This window comes from Mastigoproctus giganteus, chromosome 8 (genome assembly GCF_048544385.1).
Source record: "Mastigoproctus giganteus isolate SK-2022 chromosome 8, ASM4854438v1, whole genome shotgun sequence".
In the NCBI taxonomy this organism is placed as follows: Eukaryota; Metazoa; Arthropoda; class Arachnida; order Uropygi; family Thelyphonidae; genus Mastigoproctus; species Mastigoproctus giganteus.
The window spans coordinates 190038038-190059158 of NC_143582.1; the positions used below are offsets into that span (position 1 = coordinate 190038038).

The 21121-nt window shown below is 35.3% G+C and overlaps 1 protein-coding gene across 1 annotated transcript in view; it reads left to right on the forward strand.

Annotated features, from left to right (window-relative positions):
* Positions 1–21121, forward strand: part of LOC150082099 (uncharacterized) — a 365646-nt gene that overhangs the window by 137170 nt on the left and 207355 nt on the right. Inside the window, exons 3-4 of the mRNA XM_090379102.1 lie at positions 10028–10213; positions 13977–14159. Of these exons, the coding sequence (XP_090235228.1) occupies positions 10028–10213; positions 13977–14159 (369 nt within the window). The remainder of the gene's footprint in view (positions 1–10027; positions 10214–13976; positions 14160–21121) is intronic.

The following is a 21121-nucleotide window of genomic DNA, read 5'->3' on the forward strand; positions in this document are numbered from 1 at the left end:
TGGTCAGGAGATCTGACATGCTAAGACATATTATGAAAAGGATTTTGGCAAAGAGGTCTAAGAATAGAGTTCTTTGCATATGTGAACACTAAAAGGAATGGAATTATTGTATTGGCCTACTACAGGGTGAATAATCGAACAGTTTAAATAATTCTGTGAAAAGTATTGATCACCGAACAGATTCTTTGTATTTGTATTCACACAAGAATATTCTTTTTTTAAATATTTGTATAAAAGTCAGCTTTGAAAAGAAAGAAAGAACAGACAGTTTGTGGTATCTGCCTGGTTATAATAAAAGAAGCACCAAAAGAGTCACTAAACCTTTATAATAATGGAGACATCCATAGACTTTGGTAAGTTTGAATATTCAAAATATGCAAATATCTCCCTAATACACAAATTGGGGTTCTAATAGTGATCCAAGTAACTGTATATGTGAAAGTCTAACTTTGGCAGGAAAAAATTATGGAATCCATGATTAAGGATGTGGTGCTGCGTCATCTTGATAGTTGTGATGTCGTAAGAATGTCACAACGGTGCTTTGTTAAGGGAAGATCTTTTCATACCAGGTTGGTATATATCAGTTATTTACGAAAAAACTAGATGTAAGGAATATTTGCTATAATTTACTTAGATTTTAGAGGGCGCCTCCGTAGCCAGGTGGGAAGGAGCAGTAGTGCGTATCACATGCTTCTTGATTAGACCGGGGTTTGAGCCCATCACCACCAAATACAGAAGATGCGGAAATGTCAGGGAATGACCACCGCATATCCCGGAGCAATATGGCCTTAGTTGCTAATGCTCCTAAAAACCAAAACAACAACTTAGATTTTAGGAAGAATTTTGATATAGTCTTCCACTTGAAGATTTTATAAGTTAGAAAAGTGGTAGGCTGTTATACAGTCAGTGGATGTTGGAATTAACTGGTGGAAGACAAAATGTGGTTATAAATGAGCATTGCTCTCAGTGGACTAGTGTTATGAGTGGGACCTCTAATCATTCCATTGTAATTTTTTCTAATGATATTAGGGTAGGCAGGGTTGTTAACAATGAGAACAAGGAAATTATATAGTTGAGCTGAAATATGGGTCACAGTAATTCTAAATTAAGTTATCAACTGTGAAGGATAGCACACTCAATACCATTGGATTAAAAAAAAGGACCTGAAAATTTCAGTACATTGCAACATGAAGTTTTCTCTATAGCATATTGAGTAAGGCCTGTTGGAAAGTGCATGTTGTGCTCTCAGTAGTATACAGGAATTTTGCTAGTGGCAATAGAATTAACCTTCCCACTATACAAATAAATGATCATGCCAGTGGTATAACTAGGGTATTTCTGAAAAGATTCCCTTAGCCATAAATAGGTATTCCTGCACCTACAGCAAAATAAAATTTTGTGTCCCTTAGCATAGGATCATCAGATGTCCTATATTTAATGGGATCATCCTATTTTTGAGTGAATGTCTTATAATCCTGGCAAAGATGAAGTGTGATGCCAGATAGTTTTGTTTTTTCTAACTGCCATTCCATTTCATAGTACACCAAAATTTTAAGTTACACCTGAATCTTAACCTTGTAAGTAAGATGTATTATATGGATAATTTTCAGATTAAATGTATTTAACTATCCAGATGACATACTGGTGTATTTTAAATACCCAAAAATGAAACTTATGAATTTAAATATCATTTAGGATTATATAAGTGTGAATTTTAGTATTCCCTCTAGTATGATATTCAATTTTGGTCTCCATCATTAATTATTTAATTGTAAAAGTTGAGCTGTAAAAAAAAATTCTTGCTCATTGCTGTGGTAACTTAACATTTTGGTTTTCCTTCTTTTTTCAGCTGCTTGCAGCCCTGATACTGTGCAGTTGGTTGGGGGGGGGGTTGTTGGGGGGGGAAATAACACAACTATTGTTTTTAATGTTTTTTGATCATATATCATCTACTGTCAGAATTAAGAATAAATTTTTTCCCCAAAAACACTGATTAGTGAAGTAAAGACAACTGCATGCTTTTCTTCAGACCTCACTATAGAGGCTTGAAGAAAACAGTCATAATAAAATTAGAATGTTTATGGATTCACCATCTGCTCCCAAGAGACACTAGTTTGTAAAGCACTGCAAGGATAGCAAGTCAAAACATAGTAATCTGTGACACTACATTTCTAAAATAACTTGTTTGGCAGCAATTTGTTCATGATTCATGTGTGCACTACACAGTCTCATGTCTCATTGCTTGCTCAACAACAGATATGACTTGTTTTTAACTTTTAAATTTTTGTCTCTCTCTACCCTAACCATATAAATAAATAATGAAATATTGAAAAATGCACATCATGCTGTATTTATTTTTCAGTATTCTAGATCTTAAAACATGCATGGAAGAGAGTAAGCCTTTGCTTTAATGAACCTCAATTTAAAGAATCTTTGGAATGACATACAGCAGCCTCTGAACAGGTTTTTGACTGTTTGGAAGAGATAGTATAACTGCCTCTGACTGATGGCATTTACAATTGGCTAAAATATTTTCACTCTCAGGAACTCAGAATTTTACTTCACCATTTTTATCAGCCTGCCAAGCATGTCACACATCAGTAGGAGGGGGGGGTCACATTTCAGTAAGGTATCTGAGAGCTCTTCAGGCTGATTGAATTGTAATCATAGCTTCACTACTATTGTGTAATGCAGCAGCATTTCAAACTCCTGTACTTCATTCAACTATTAAATTGCAGTAAAATAGATAATTATGTTACCACTTCTTCCCTGTACTCTGTTAAAGTGAGATTTCATAGTATGTTATATAATTTTTTTTTAAATCCTACGTGGCAAGCAGGAAAATGTTGCCCTGACCTACTTATGTCGCTGTATCCTCATCTCCCATTGGCCATATAAGCCAAAGAGAGTTAAAAGACTCAGAATATGATATTCATTTATTTTTTTAATTTTAACTGTGGTTGTTATTATTTAAATCAGCTATCGTAAAAGCATCTGACTGGTTGTATTTTTTCCCCCTCAGTTTAACACACTAGCACCATTGTGCATTTCACACATCACACCACTGCTTGGGTTTGTGGGTATCTTGTATTAATGATGAGTGTAGATGTCACTTCAGAAATATTAAGTTTCAATTAAATAATTAGTGGTAGTTGGCATGCATAATCCACATTTTCCAGTCAAAATAGTGATCATGGCTATACTTCCAATTGTGTTGCTATTTGAAATTTTGTTTCAGATTGTTTGTGCTTTCTTCAAAATTAAAAAATATCAAGTAGCTACCAGTGTTCTTCTCATTGCTTGTGAAAATGACAGCAGATGAACAGAAAAGTAGAGGTCAAAATCAGTCAGCCATTGTTGTTGTAAATATTGTATGACAAGTTCATAAAGAAGCTGTTTTATTATAAAGTTCACAGTTCATTCTTTTGTAATAAATTGCAGGTTTATAGTTAAGAAACAACTTATTAGTATTTTACTCACATAAAATAACTTAGCCCTACTGTATGAATGTGTCTTTATAATTATTAAATCTTACTATTTATAGAATTTATTATATTATAGAATATTAACTTAATGAGTTAAGTACAGCCCTTTCACAACATAACTGCATCAACCTAGAATATTTTATCTGGTTAATGCACACTGTTTATGAATTTAATTGAACTTTATTTTGCTGTTGTTTTTGTGGAATAGAGTAAGAGTAATTTTACAGTTACTAAAATTTACATGATAACTGCATCAACCTAGAATATTTTATCTGGTTAACGCACACTGTTTATGAATTTAATTGAGCTTTATAAGTGAAAAGAGTGGAAATAAGTATCAGTTTTTACCTGTAAACTTTTGTGACAGTGTAGTTGCAATTATTGCTCTCTTTATTTTGGAGAACACATCATATAAATTGCATTTCTTAACTTAATGGAAGTAAAATTACAGCTTACAGCAGGCTGTTCTGTATGTGGAACTAGTTTTCAGTTAATATGATAGTAAGCAGCTGTCTTTCACAGGAGGAGAAATAAATAGGGACATTTTGCAGCTTGATGGTTTATTGGATCATCTTTTTGTGCCTCATGTTTGTGTTGATACTTTTGTGATTTTTATTGTTTACAAGTTTTAGGTTCAGCTTATGTCATGTGAATATTTCCCATGGTATTCTATCTGAAGGACCTTTGAATAATCATCACTATTCAAGGGCTCTTCAGACTGGGTTGCTGTGGTCCTGGTGTAATGTATGTGGAAGGAAATTTGCACATTACAAAATCAAGTGTACACTGCCACAAAAAAGTGCACTGGCCATTGTTAGCTACTTCACTGCTTTGTCAGCTGCAATAAAACAGTTACAATGAAATTGGAAATTCTTCTGGCCTCGACCATCCAGAGTGTAACAAAAATTTATTTATTTGTAAAAATTAATTATCCAGTGGATTTTAGTCTGTTTTACTACTTAGTGATTTCTGCATCTCAAGACAGATGTTAGTTGTGACAGCTTGTAAGATATGAAAACTTTTGACAGAGAAGCAAAACAGCACCTTGGTTGTAATTTTGTATGTTATACATAAATTAAAATGGGAGTATTAATTCTTTCACAGTGTGAAAGAATTAATGCTTACATAAGCTCTATATGTCATGTTATTAGGAATTAAGAACTCTGTGTAGAAATAATATAGAAAAAATATTTTAGTTAGGGATATCTTAAAAGTTAGTATTTCTTTACATTCAATAATGCTAGTCAGGAATTGCATACTGTGTTTGTGCTACCTAGAATCTTTTTAAGCTTGCACACAAATGAATAACTTGTCACCTGATTCTGTTACTGGTGGATTGGGATGTTTAGCTGTATTGTTCTGTAATTCAGATACTAGCTTACACCCCTGTCTTCACCTGCAGAAAATAATTAAAAAGAGATCACACAGATAAATAGACAATGCGTATAGTTTCTTTAAACATAGCCTAATTGTTGCATACATATATTAGCCATATAGTGCAAAGAATTCCCAGGCTTTTTTAGCACCATCAACAAACTAAATTAACATAAAACTACCTTGTGATTCCCTCCACATATAGCTCATCTTTGAACTTCTTCAAGCTTTGTCAGCCTTGATCACCTATGGAGGAAGCAACTTATTCCAGTAATTAACAGAATGCTGACTAAAAAAAGAACTTCCTACAATCCAATCAAAACCTCTTCCATAATTTGAATTTATGGTCCGTATTTCTTGTATAATTTATAAAATTAAAAATTTTATTTTCCCCTCTTAGAGCCTAAGTTGCCTGGTTACCAAGCTTAGTAGTCTGCACATTCCAAGTCTTTCTTCATATGCCAGTCTCATAAGGTAGTTCCGATCCTTGGTGGACCCCGCTCTTTACATTAATCCAGTTTGAAGAGTAACCATTAATCACAATCCTCTGCCTATGATCCAAACATGTTCCATTTTATACGGTAATCCCTCATTCGTGGACTTTCAAATGCTTTGTTAAAATTTAAATAAACACTGAAATATTTCCTACAATCTGCTCATGAGTGACTATCAAAATAGCTAAATGTGATTTTTCCCCTTTGCAAAACAGTGCTGCTTCCTTCAGAATTCCATTTTTATCTAAATGGCCTAGTATTACACTCTAGATCATTGCCTCTATAATTTTCCTTATCATATAAAGTTAGACTGGCATTTGACACTTAATTCTGGAAGACTCATAGCCTTTATAAACTCAGGTTTCCAGATATTTTTCTTGTAGGAACCGCTGAAGGTAAAAATGTATTCAAAAATAAACATTATGCTATTGCATTTTTGTAGGAAATGCTGCATAAGATATTGCAGCAAAGTCCTTTCCATGATTTCTTTGTTATTTTATTTGAGTCAAATGAATGATGAAGACAGTTAATATTAAATATTAACTAATTTAACCCATAATTGGTAGGTTGAGTGTTCAAGACTCAATAATTAAAGTTGAGTGGATACATAAAAACTATTATCATAAAAACTAATATATTTTTGTGTGCCACACTTGGCACTGTATCAACTGTTTGCAGTAGGGAGCTTGGCTCTGACTTTGCCCTGCCACAGTGTAAATGTGAGGCCAAGTTGCATTATTGTGGTATGTAACAACAACAACAACTTACAGTACATGAGGCACTTGCCTATGGCATGCAGCATTACTCAATACAGTAGCTCCAATATACATTTTGTTGTTGAGTATAATATTTCAAGGATTAGCAACTGTATGCAGAAATGGTGTTTTTTTTTTTTTTTTTTATGAAAACGCCAAACACGAAAGGTATCAAAACCTATAGTACTTAGTACCCTACATGGGTTTGAAGGAGAAGTATGGGGGGGGGGATGCCGAAAACTTTGCTCTAGAGACTAAACATGGGTTTCACCACTTCAAGCCTCCAATAAGCAAAGTGGTGGTATTTCACCCGTTGATGAAAGTCACCTACCACTGTAAATTTGTGTTTTTACAAGTATTCTTCATCATATGTCTGTGTTTTTTTTTTTTTTTTTTTTTTCCCTCCTTCAACTTTTTTTAAAATAGAAGTTCAGATGTCAATTATTAAGGTTGGTATGATATTAATACTATAAAAGCCCAGCTATTTCTGTGTATCATACTGTGAAGTTGGTACTGTGCCAACGGTTTGCAATGATAGGGACCAGACTAATACTGATGCCCTTTCACAGTATAAATCTCAAGTCATGCTGTAGCATTATAGTATGTGACGTTGAGAGAATGCTTGTGGTGTGCAGGGCCAGATTTACATATAAGCTAAACAACACACTCCATCTTAAAAAATCCTTTTTTAATATTCACAGGTGAACTGTAAGAGATAAGGGCCTCATACATGTTATAACTTAGGGCCACAATAATTTTAAATCCAGCTCCTGGTGGTATGCGAAGCACTTGTGGCATGCAGTCTTAATCAGTTACAGTGGTTCCAATATAAATTGAAGTGTGTTTATAGTGTGAATAGCATTTTTTTAATCCTTATTTTAGAGCATTAGCAACTATATGTATTAGCATTTAACTGTTCATATTCAGGTGTTCCTCAGCATATTGGGACTTCAATAGTATGAAAGCTTCTTGAAAGGGTGCAAAGACAGATAACTCGCCTGGTGAGATTGACAAAAGGGCATCCATATGAGGAAAGGCTTTGAGGAGGAGACTTAGAGAAGACTTGATTGATGTGTTTAAGACTCTGAGAGGTAAAAGTAAAATGAATGAGGACGAAATTTTCATGGTTATAAATGATTCTAGAACTAGCGGCCATAAATTCAAGTTAAGAGGAGATGTTTATATTGGATTGTAGAAGTTTTATTTTAGGCAGTGAATTATAAATTACTGGAATTAGTTGCCTACATGGGTTGCAGAGGCTGACAGTTTGGGGAAGTTCAAAGGTCAGCTGAATAGTTACCTATGGGATGAAATGCATAGGTTGTCTATTTCCTTTTATTTTATTATTATATTACTCTCTTTTTTTTTTCCATAATGGTTTCATATTCTTGTAGTGTGTTTTTATGGTTCCCCCCTTCACTACAATTTCATATGATAATACGACTTCAGAGCATAAGTTGAGATATTGCTTATTTGAAAGGAGCTTTTAAAGTGAGCAGTATTTTAAATTATTTAAGATCGGTGAGGCATAGAATTGAGGACAGTGCTCATTTTTTCTGCATTAAAGTTTACTGTTAATGTTTCAAAATTTCTGTCTGACTGCCAGACATAAATTGTGGAAAATACAGTAGAATTTCCGTTTTCGGTAGATATAATGGATTATATGGTGAAGAGTATCAACGGGGAGAGAGTGTGTTATATAGTGACAGATCCTCCCACCCAAAAAAATATAAATAAAATTTCTGTTTATACTGTAGGCTACAAAGGCAGAGAAGTTTGCAAGGGCTGTACACCACTTAAGTAATATTTAATAAAAGTTAAAAGTTTAAAAGGATAAACTGATAAAATTCAACCAAAATAGTCCCAAAAACTAAAAAAACCTGGTCATATTTTGGATTTCTATATTGAAATACATCTTTGACATGGATTTTTTAGAGGATCAGTAGATCATAAGTGAGAACCTAACGGTACTATGCTGAGAAAACTAGCTCTAATGTTCCTCGTTGCAGCAGTTAAGCTGCAACAAAACATCTGATCTAGTAAGCTTCTAAATCCAAAATCCAGACTCTCAAAGGCAGATTTCAATATAGATATCCAAAATGTGGCTAAGTTTAACTTGCCAGTTAACTAATTAAATTCTGTTTTTCACATAGCAGAGTGTCTTTTATTAAATGTTATTACTTACTAGGATCCACATATATCTACTTTCTGACTGGATCCTGTTCTGTCTTTTAATTCCTTAAAAAAAAAAGAAAAAAAAAAGTACTATTTTCTTATAAATGATGTTATTCATAATGCAATATAAAGTATAAAATATTAATATACACAAATTAACATTTAATCTCCATATCTTAACTGATAAATAATCTGAATTTTAGACACTGCACATGGTAGCAGGATGATGGCCTACCATCATCCTGCTATCATGATTGATGGTGGGCCATCATCATGATGATCATCAAAATAAATCGTTGATGATCGTCAATATAATTTTGAATGTAATTATTGTCTGTATGGGTAAGACAGTTGAATTGCAACCGGGTTGCTAGACTTGACTCCTTGTGATTATGTTATTGTGTGAGCAAAAAAGATTCAATGTATGCAAAGACATGTGGAGTATATTAAGACCCTGATCTGCACAGAATTTCAGAAACTACACATGAACACCTTTTGCTCTGCTGTTTGTCATTTTGTGATTGAAGGAGGCATTTTTTGTCTTCCGTGAGATTGGAGGATACTTTGTACATCAGCCTCTTGTTCTAAACTTTGAATAAAGATTTTTTTTTTTTTTTCCATATACACATTGTGTTAATTTTCTTTTAGTAAAGTGATTTATTCTGTATCTTATATATTTTATAGAATACCATTCTTAGTTATTTCATTAAATGAAACCATAATCACTTCATTTGTTAGGATTAGAGTATTATGTAACTGTTATGCTACATCAAAGTAATTTTAAACTTTGAGAATTACATGATTCTTGCTGCAAGTTTAATTTATATGAATTTGGTTATTTTTATATTCTTTGTTGTATTCCTATTTCTTTATGTTACTAATTAACATAATGAAATAATACTTTCGTAGTTGGATTAGAACCTGTGGCTGTCACATACTCTGTGGAGAAACTACTGAAAATTTGGTTTGAAGAAGTCAGAAAATGAATTAACATTCTGTTTGTTGAGAAGTTTAAAATAAATATTATTAATATTTTTTAATTTAATTTTTATTTTTCATTTTTTATTTCTGCATTTTTGTTGTCCTTCCTATTCACTATTTAATGTCTATGCAGTTAAATAGAATGATCTGCCTGTTTTTGAAGATTATGTAGAGCATTAACAAATTAATGTACATTCAGAAGTACTAGCTGCCTTTTCAGCCATAAATCCTTTAATTGTACAGCATTATCTATTCATTTACTTAGGATAATGTGCATGCACATTCTCTCTCTCTCTCTCCCCCCCTATATTTCATTTCAGTAGCTTTAACTTTATACAAGTTGAAGTGGCATGTAATTTTGTACACAGATAATTATATATTTATTCTAGGTTAAATACGGAAATTATTGCAACAACATGTGCACATCTTAGCTGTTTTCGTGTGATTAGTTTGTGTATGTTTTCATTTTTAATTAAATGGCACATATCCAATGCAATTTCATTGACTCAATTGTTCTTTAAAAAGTATATATAAAAAAAAATTAAATCTTACTTCACCTGGGCCTGCAGAATTTATCTAAGTATTTAAATTTGCCTTTGAAAAAGAAAGCAGGGATGGAATGAGCATCTTCACTTAAATGTATTCTGAATAACATCTTAATTAAATCTCACTGGCTTTGAGAAAGAAAGCTGGAAATGGAATGAGCATATTTATTTACAAATATGTTGTGAATAACCTATCTTAATTAAATGTCACTATTTAGGTTGATGAAAGGACTAGGATGCTTTTATACAAGTTACGTCAAACATGGACAGATATTTTTCCAAATAAAAAACTCTATGCTGTTGATGTTCGTGTGAAACAGATGGATCCAGCTTGGCCTGTAACTGCACAGAAACCTGCACAGCATACCATTCATGTTAATCCAAAGTTCCTAGGAGCAAATCAGGTATTTTATTATTTTTCCTTTAAAAAAAAATGAATGTTTTTCTAGACTCAGTTAAATAGTTTATACTACTATAGCTCACAATGAATCACTTGGAGAGGAGTGAGTGTAACTTGACTAGCTTACATAATGATTATGGGAGAACACACATGGGATAGTCTGTCTCTCTCTCTCTCTCTCTGCTTGTGATTTCCATGAACTTCAATGAGACAGTGCAACTAGACTTTGCTTGGTCTTCTCTTTCATCGAGCAGGAGGCAAGGGCTATGTATGGATCCAGAATTTGATTCCCCTCCCATTCCACAGGGTTTTGTAGGGATAGGTGGATATTCTCATCTAAGTTTGCATTAAAGATTTATTTTAAAATGATAAAAATTTTTACCATGAAATTTAATTGCAAAATAATTTTGAAATTTTCACACCAGTTTTCAAAGCAGTATGCCTCTGAGATCCTAACTATTATATTGAGCTTCCCTTGGTAGTGCTTGGTATATCAGCTATACCAGTTTAACTTTAATCCTGGTTTAAACAAACATCATTGAGTAAAGTTTATTAGTATTCTAATGTAAGGAAATGGACTTTTTCTGCATCTGTTTCCCCCCGAAAAAAAGAGAAAACATTCTCGATCACTTATACCTTCCTAATGACCAAAAAAAGTGGCTATCTAATTCTGCTTTGAACTCTACCAAATGGTCCATAATATGTTGCCTGAAGGTAAGCTTCATAAGATCCAGCCTTTTGTTACACCCCAATGAAATGTTGCTCCTCTCTGTCAATGAAAATATGCCTTCCCCATTCATTTTTACGGATTGCCATCAAGGCCTTATATACCTCTGTCAGATCCTCACTAAGATAGCTGGTTGCCAAGCTTTAAATCTGTTCCATCTAAGTTTTCTTCCTATGGCCACCCCACTCACCTATCTTGTTGCCCTTCTTTGAACCTTTCTAGAAACTCTGTCTTTCTTCAATTGTGGCCTCCAGACCAAAACATAATATTTTAAATGCATCCTCACTATCTGCTATAACCTCTTATATGAAGGGTCCATTACTTCAAGATGTTTGGAGTTGTATCCTTAACCACAGACCCTGTGATCTTTCCTGCCGTGGAAGTCAAAGTTACTGGCCTATAGTTGCTGGTCATGTCTTTTGTACTTCTTTTGTGGGAATGGGGTCTCCCCATTCCCACAAAAGCTTATCCAGTGGGGATCATCCCAGAGTTGAATAATGATCTCATTAACATCCCCAACTTTATGCATTCATACACAGCCTTTTTAGTATAACAGGATATATAGTCTACTCCTGGAGCCTTACCATTGCTTTAGTAGTTCTCCATAGAATCTTCTGAGATTTATATATACTTACTGACTGATATATCACTTACACTTAATTCACAGCAGTCTGACACCTTGTCACTCACTGTTCTCTTGTGGAATGGTCTTTCAATTGGAAAGAATGTTAAAAAAAAGTAATATTCCACTTCTTCTAACATCCAACCTGCATGCTCTTTGCACCAGACAAGTCTTTACACCAATGAATCTTGGTTAGGAGAGGATGCCATAGGGGTCGTCTGCTGGTATAACCCATATGTGCGAGTGTGCGACACATGGCCATGCCAGATATCGTTCTGTGTTAGCCCATGTTGTATTGGGTAGTCAACTCTTTGACAGTGTTTCACCTGTATGAGTCGTCGGACCCAGCGCTCACCTCTAACATCAACCTTTCGCTGACCTTCACAGTTTTGCCGTCGGGTCGTTGTTTGACCATTTTTACACCAGTCCTGGTACACTTTAACTATGGTGCGTCTCGAACCCTCACCAGTTCAGCCCTTTGGTAAATCGAGGCACCAGCTTGTCGAGCACCCGCAATCTGTCCTTTATCAAAGTTCGATAAAACCTTCCTTTTACCTCACGCTTGGAATTTTACTACTTACTGAACCACTGACACCTTATCTATGCTACGTAGGTTGACTAACTCCACACTCTCGTACCTCACGTGGTCAATGGGTCGCATTCAGTTTTCATAGAGGTGGTCATGATTTAGTGATCACTCAGTGTTTTTGGCACCTCCGTAGCCAGGTGGGCAGGAACAACAGTGCGTAGCACACGCTTCTTGATTAAACCGGGGTTCGAGCCCGTGACCACCAAATATGGAGGATGTGGAAAGGTCAGGGAATGATCACCGTATATTCCCGGAGCAATATGGCCTTAGTTGCTAATGCTCCTAAAAACCAAATAACAACAACAGCAAATGGCATAATTATTATTATTTTTTTTTTAAATGGATACCCTGCCATTAAGGATGATACAAAGTGAAAGTGACCTTGCACTTCTACAGGTGGCAAACATATCTTTCTCATTAGAAGCATTATTTGGTTTGATCCTCAAGTAAGATTTGAAGACAAGTTCTCAGTTTAGAATATCATCATATAAAAAAAAAAGACTAAAAAATACCAAACAAACAAACAAACTAAGGAAACCCTTCTCCACCTCCAAATTAAAGGGACAACAATTTTCTATAGATTGGTAGCAACTGATACAATCAAGGAACTTTACAAGAAATTCAAAGAAGTCCCTGTTCATATTTATATAACTGATGGGGAAAAAAAATATGTAAATAGTTGAGGTCATTGTTTTGAAAAATTCAAAGTATAGTTATCTTTAAATATTTTGCTTGTTTAAATAAAACTTCAGTCCTAACTTTTTTTGATCCTACTTTGTACAAGCATAATTAATATTTATGTAAATACAGTTGTGCTCGTGTATCCGCTAATTGATTTGGTATCTGCTGATTCAGTTAACCACAGAAAAAAATGAAAACTCTTAACACATACTACTCGCATGTCCAATACGATGCTTCCCTTTATTTTTTACGTTGTTGGCTTTAAATTGAATAGCTTCCCTTTATTTTTTACAATGTGGCATATGGTTTAGTCACCAACATTATAATGGTTCTCTAAAGATTTAACGGATGCACTGTTTTCAAACCTTTGATTAATTTAAAATTTTTGTTTCATCTGATAGCGCAACCCTTGCGTTTGCCTATCATTTTTGCAATTTCTAAACAAAAAAAAAAAAAAATTTACTATAAAAAAAATATATATGACATAACAAAACAAAATTTTTCTTTTTGGGATGTGACGGAACACAACAATCAATGTGACACACTAAAACAAACTAAACTTTTTTTGTTTTGAGCGGTAGGTATGAAGGCAGCGGGGGTTGCAAGATAATAGGTACACTAATCTCCCAGTGACAACTTATAATGCCAGCTCTTGTAGCTTATTTATGACTTGCGAAATAACTGTTTATACCTATTCTAGTTACTACTTGAATTTTATGATTTCTATTTTTTTTTTTTTAATTTAGAGTCTTGAAGTGTCCTCGTAAATCAAGAGTCTGCTGTACTTTATTATTACCGTATTTAATTTTGGTAATGTCTTAGTCTTACTGTGTGTTTCATTTATCAGTTAAACTTTTTTATATGTATGTATGTACAAGAAAATCACATTACATATGGGGTCAGCAGGTGTTTGCTTATATCCGCAGTCTCAGCCATCCACGTTAGGTCTGGAACGTATCCCCCGTGGATATGGGGGTCTTACTGTATTAATAGCAATGCTGATAATGCACTAAGCAGCACAAAATATATTTCCCTATCTTAAGAACATTTTGCCAAATGTACAGTATTCATGTGGTTATAAAAAAAAAAAAAAAAATGAATATCAGCATTGAATGAAAAGCATATAAACATTGTATGTTTTCTTTTAGCCATCTCAGGTAGGAAATGTATCTCATGAAGGAGAAGTAAAGTCACAGGAAAAACAGCAGGCAGAAGTATTAAAACAGCTATTGGTGAAGCAGCGAGAACTCCTGAGACTTCAGAAGGAACAGCTGGAACTAGATGTATTGCAGAATCACCTAAAAGGAAAAGTTTCTGATATTGAAAAGCAGGTTAGTTAGTGGAAAAATAATAGTAAATGAGTCATAACAGCAATATTTACCTTTAAAGAGAAATAGTCAGTTAATTAGCATTAGCATTAGTAGAGGCATACGATGCAAGAAAGCAGCAAACTTATGCAGCATCAGCCAGGAAAAAAAAAAAAACGCCCCCATTTCATCCCTCCGTTCATTTCAGCTCAGCCTTAAATTTATTTAGGCTATCAACTTCCACAACAAAAGATGGAAGTCTGTTCCACCAATCAACTACCTGCTGGCTAAAGGCAAACTTCTGCACATCTATCCTACAACTGTCTTTCCTCAATTTGAATTTATGCCCTCTCAGGTGATTATTCTGAGCAAAAGGAAGAATCCCATCAGCATTGAGCATGCTCAAACCATTCAAGATTTTATACACCTCAATCAGATCACCTCACAGATGCCTAGTCTCCAGATACTGTAATCTGCAAAACTTAAACCTTTCTTCGTAAGAGCAACCCTTTGTTCTTCACTAATCTTGTTGCCCTTCTCAGTACTCGTTCCAACAGCTCTACATATTTCTTAAAATGAGGCCTCCAGACCTGCATACAGTACTCAAGGTGTGGCCAGACCATTGCCTTATACAAGGGGATAATCACCTTATCCCTGCTAGAAAAATTCCTGTATATCATTGACAAGACACCATGAGCTATTCTTGCAGACCTTCTGCACTGCTCAGAAAACTTCATATCTGCTTGCACAGTTACCCCCAGATCCTTTTCATTCTCTACCACTGTCAGTGTAGTACCACACAGTTGATACGTTACTCTGGGGTTACTGCTTCCCATAAGTAGTACTCTACATTTGTCAATGTTAAACTTCATTTGCCACCTCTCAGCCCATCTGCTCAACTTTTCTAGATCCTCGTGCAGCATCATACTGTCAGTAGTGTCCTTAACAACCCTGCCAACCTTTGTATCATCTGCAAACGTGGAAATTAAGCTAGATATACCATCATTAATATCATTTATAAATAAAGAAAACAACAATGGACCCAACACTGAATCCTGAGGGACTCCACTAATAACATTAGTCCACGATGAGCAGTGTCCATTGATTACCACTCTGTCTTCTCCCCCTCAACCATTCCTTTATCCATAGCAGCAATTTGCCTCCAATTCCACACTGCTCCAATTTGTCTAGCAGTCTTCCATGTGTAACGGTATCAAAAGCCTTTCTAAGATCCAAATATATGATACCAAAGTTATTCCCTGCATCCAGTTCCTTTGTGGCCACATCATAGTATCCAATCAAATTCGTCAGACAAGACTTCCCCTTAACAAAACCATGCTGTGTCAGAGCTATAATTGAAGTCTTGTCTAGATGATCCTGCAGCGCTTCTTTAACCAGTGCTTCCATTAATTTCGCTAGAACAGAAGTTAAACTAACAGGTCTATAATTACTTGTCGCCCTTTGATCCTCCTTTGTGAATTGGGTTCACATTTGCACATCTCCAGTCCACGGGTACCTCCCCTGAGTCCAAGGATTAAGGGTTTGCTACCCCTTTAATATAACTGGATACATCCCATCCACTCTGGGTTCCTTTCTTATGTTTATCTTCATCAATTTCTCCTCTATTTTCCGCTCAGTTATTACAAAATCATCTAGCTCACTGCCAGAGTTTAATTCACCTCTGGCATTCCCCTCCTTGAATAACTCCTCATGTGTGAATATAGATGCATAATACTCATTTAGTTTGTTAGCCACCTGAGCAGGATCATCAACAGTTGAACCATCGATATCCAGTGGACCAATCTGATGCATCTCCTTCCTTCTAGAGTTTACATAGGTAAAGAACTCTTTGCCGTTTTTCTTTGTATCCTTTGCCAAAGATTTCTCATAATCTGCCTTTGCCTGCCTAACCTCCTTTGTGACTTGGTTACAGACCAGCTTATATCTATCATAGGCTTCCATGTCACCCATTAATTTATATGTATCTCATGCATTTTTTCCTCTGCCGCATGTCTCATTAGTTCATCTGACATCCATTTAAGCCTAAACCTTGAACAGTATTTCTTAGTTGGTATGTAAAGCCTAGTAGCTTCCAAGATTAATTCTTTGAATGTTTCCCATTTTGAATTTGCTGTTGGTAACATCATCAGTTGGTCCCACCGTATAGAATTTAAATACTGTCTCAGACCACCGTAGTCACCTTTACGAAAGCAAAAACCTTTCTCTTTACCCCTGATGGTAGTTACCTCTTGAGTAAATACCACTTGAGCATACTGTGATCACTGCCACCCAGTGGTTCCTTTATCTGCAGATTCTTAATGAATGAAGAATCACTACTGATAATCAGATCAAGAGTATTACTCCCTCTAGTTGCCTCCCGAACGTGCTGATGTAGAAAACAATCATCCAATAAATCCACAAAAGCCTTCCTAGTGTGCGAGTGACCAACCCACAAATTCCGGTCAATATCCGGGAAATTAAAATCCCCCAATTAATTAATTAAAAAGACGTGTAAATTTCAATAAAGTTTGGGTTAGAGGGTAGGATGAAAAGAGAACAGAAAGAAGGGGGATGGATGAATGAGGAAACCCCTTGGAAGTTGGTAAATATGTGAGAAATTCAAGAAGTAAAGTTAAAAGAACAGGAAGGACAATGGCATCCGTTTATCCCACAGGGGATGTAGTATAGTCAGAGTCAGCAGAAGTTCTACATTAAGTAAAAGCAGATCTCACCCAGCAGAATACTGGGTTTGCAGTGATGCTACCCCAGTCATGGGATCAGCAGTCAAATCAGGTTAGTCAGTTTCTGGAGTTTGAAATCATTCTAGTAGGCATGTCTTGGCTGGTGGAAAGTCAAGTCCAGATGATGAGGGGGTCAGTGAAATCTGGTAGTTGAATGCTGATCCTTCTGCAGAAAGCCTTATTAGCAAAATCGAGAAGGCAAGGAAGTTTTCCTTTTTGTCACAATTCCTGTTTGGATTTAGAGACTTGTTCTAATGCATATGTTTTTTTTTAAATGCATTTTTTAAAAAAATTTTTTTTTTTTGGCTGATGCTGCATAAGCTCATACACTTTCGTCTTGCATCACATGCCACTACTACTACTACTACTATGTAGTATGGTCAGTCATGAAGGATATAGTAATAGTTAATAGAGGCATGTGATGCTTATGAGCTTATGTAGCATTGGCCAAAACAAAAATTCACAGAACTATTCCGGCCTACAGGGCTAGCCGGGGGGGTAAAGTGCCTGCTTGGCAACCCAAAGGTCGCGAGTTCTATTCCCACCTTGGGCTTGGATCAAAGTACTGCAAAAAACCTTGGGAGGTGCATTATGGCCACAGAAGCTGATGTGCCAACAACTACCAAAAAAAAAAAAAAAAAAAAAACCAACTATTCCCTCTAAAAGTTTGTTCAGTTCCTCCCTGAATTTATTTAAGCTATCAGCTTCCCCGACTGATTGAAGTTTGTTCCAGCAATTAACCACCCGCTGACTAAAGGCAAATTTCCGCACATCTATTCTACATCTGTCCTTTCTTAATTTGAATTTATGCCCCCTTAGGTTCGTAATCTGAGCAAGTGGAAGAATCCCATCAGAATTCAGCTTGCTCAACCCATTCAAAGCCTTATACACCTCAATCAGATCGCCTCCCAGGTGCCTAGTCTCCAGCCACTGCAATTTGCAGAATTTAAGCCTCTCTTGGTAAGAGGATCCCTTCTTTCCCCTCACCAATCTTGTTGCCCTTCTCTGTACATGCTCAAGAAAATGTACATCCTTCCTAAAATGAAGCCTCCAGACCTGTCCGCAGTACTCAAGGTGTGCCCTGACCATTGTCTTATACGAAGGAATAACCACCTCCTTTTCTCCACTAGCAAAATTCCTGTATATCATTGACAAAACCCCATGACCTGCTGTGGTAGCCTGTCTGCATTGCTCAGAAAATGTCATATCTGACTGCACAATTACTCCCAGGTCTTTTTCATTTTCTGATGATCCTTTTCATATGATCCAATGTATCTGTTGATCCATACTTGCAATTAGGTGTTGGTGGTAATCTCAGTTCAAATAATTTGGCATTTAGGCTACCATCGCCGGAGATGAGGTAAGTGACAAAAAGCACCGGGTTAAACTACCTTAGATTCTGTTTTCAAAACTTCTGGACCACAGGCAGAAGACGAAAAGTTGCTCTTCCAAGCATGTTATAGCTCCAGTCCAGTTGCTAAATGGCAATTGAAGTTTAACATTGACAAATGCAAGGAGTAGCAATAATCCTAGAGCAATGTACCATGTGTGTGCCCCTATACTCAAGGAAGTGGAAATGAAATGGATCTTGTGGCAATTGTGCAGCCAGATATGAATTTCTGTGAGTGGTATCCAGGCTGCCAGGACAGCTCATAGAGTTTTGTACATGAATTGATGTACAGGAATTTTACTAGCACAGATAAGGAGGTGATTATCCCATTGTGTAAGGCCACACTTTGAGCACTGTATGGCGATCTGGAGATCTCATTTTCTATCGTAGGCTTCCATGGGTACAAAAAGCTGTGCAAAAAGCTGGAATGGGTACAAAAAGCTGTGCACTTACATAGAAAGGCTTCAGTTCTGCAAATTGCAGCATCTGGAGAGTAGGCACTTGTGAGACGATCTCATTGTGGTGTTTAAGGTTTTGAATGGCTTGAGCAAACTTGGGGCTGGTGGAATTCTTCCTCTTGGTCAGACTGTGCACATGTGGGTACATAAATTCAAATTGAGGATGGATGGTTGAAGAATAGATGTGCAGAAGTTTGCCTTCAACCAACCGGTGGTTGATTGCTGAAACAAGCTTCCAACAGTTGTTGTTGTGGAAGTGGATAGTTTGAATAAATTCTGTGTATGAGCTTGCTTTCTTACATCATTGCCGCTGCTAATACTAATACTATTGAAAAGTAGAAATTTTTAAGAACCATGCATACCAAAAAATTTTTTTCTCCTATACAGTAAACCCCCGCTATTCACGGTATCTGTATTTGCAGTTGCTGATTTAATATAAAATGAAACCTAAAAAAAATGTGAATTTTAAAGTGCCGTGAACATTTTCCGCCATAAAAAAATGTGGGCATGGCTAAAATTATCTTTCCTGGTCAAAACAGCACTCAGTGGGTGGGGAGAGAGGGGTGACAAAATCGCGAGCGTGGATGTTTCTCGCTAATCCTTGTTCAGTATGTGTTATGCGCTTGTCATGAAGGTTTCGTCGTTTGCTTTTAATTTGTATGCTTATAAATTGAATAAATTTATCAATTTATTTAATTTATATGCTTATAAATTAAATAAATTTATTTATAAATTGATATGCTTACAAAAGTGATAAATCTACCGTTATGCAGTGTAAAACAGACTTTTTCGAGTGTGTTAACGGAAGAAAGTGACTTTATTGTGGACAAGTTCTTTCTAACCCGTACAAAAATATGGCTACAAATAACAAGGGAAATGTGAAAAGATCAAAGAAGGTGATGACATTAGCGAATAAAATTAACTCGTTAGATAATTTCTAATGGTGAAATCAATGAGTCAATGGTACGATCAATCAAAAAATCGGAAGAAAAAATCCGCCATAGTGTCCGTGAAAACGCGCTAATTGCTTCAAAAATTTGCTCTGTAACTCGTGATGTTAAATTAGAAAAAATGGAAAAGGCTATAAATCTGTGGATAGAAGACCGAACTCAAAATAAAATTCCGTTAAGTTCACTCATCATTCGTGAAAAGGCAAAACTCCTTTATCAACACTTTAGCGAAACTGGTGATAGCACTGGCGGGATAAGTTTGAAATTTCTAACAGATATTACATTTAATATTAAATTGTTTCTTATTTTCATTTCGATGCCATATGCTTGCATTTCACTATGTACGTTGTCATGGTACATATAATACATACGTAGACAAAATTTTAGACTAGTTTTTCTTATATATTTCATACTTTGGAGCGGAACCCCTTTATTACTATGGGAGCCATAACTCAGTATTCGCGGCATTTCTCAGGAATGTAACCCCCGCAAATAGCGGGGGTTTGCTGTATTTTGAATCAGCACTGGTAAAAACTGTATACACCAAACATATATTATTGATGTAGTTCTTTAATAATATTGTGTATATGGTATTTAAAAATTTGTTACTAAAACCCAATTTTGAATTCAGTTGGGCAGAATTATTCAAAACAATCCCTTAAATGATAGTGATAAATACTGCTAATCACTTGGAATACCTTTAGGGAGAGAATAATTATTTGTAAGATATTTATAAAGTAAATCCACTAACTGCTAAATGTTTGAATTATATGAATAGTGATTTGCCAAAATCAAATGAATTGATTATTATCTCTTGATTATGCCCACCACTAGTTGGATATGTAGGAACTTCCACCATGTTTCCCAGCTCTAAAAGTTTTATAAAATGCAAAAATAAACATACAGTAGTAGTTATTTTCAACAAATCTTTAGTATCATCAAAGCAGGCTTCATAAAAGGCAAAAAATGTAAAGTTATGACAGAAAAAATACGAAGTACTCATTTTATTTCTCAATCTGTGGATATTCTTATAAAAGAAAATAAAGAAAGTCTAAGCAGATGCCAAGCAAAAAGTAAATTAGTTTTCTTCCCTTTTACCTTGTTTATCTCTTAAAAAATTTGAACTGAACTTATTAATTTCAGTTTTAAAAAAAGTTGAATAAGCAATTACCTGACAAGCTGTTTGCAAAAGTAAAAGCTGAAACTTATCATATGAGACTGAAACATATATGATTGCAGAAAACGAGAAAAAATAAGAATAAGCACCACCTGCATCATCAAGCAATAATGCAAAATTTCATTGACTTTCTTTGAAATACATAATTTGATCAAAGTAAGAAAAAAAAAAAACTAGATATTTAAATTTTAACCTGTTCAAAAATTTAACACTTTTGATGGTGGCTTTTCCAATGACTTTTTTTTATTTGGGATTGAAAACCTGGAAAGA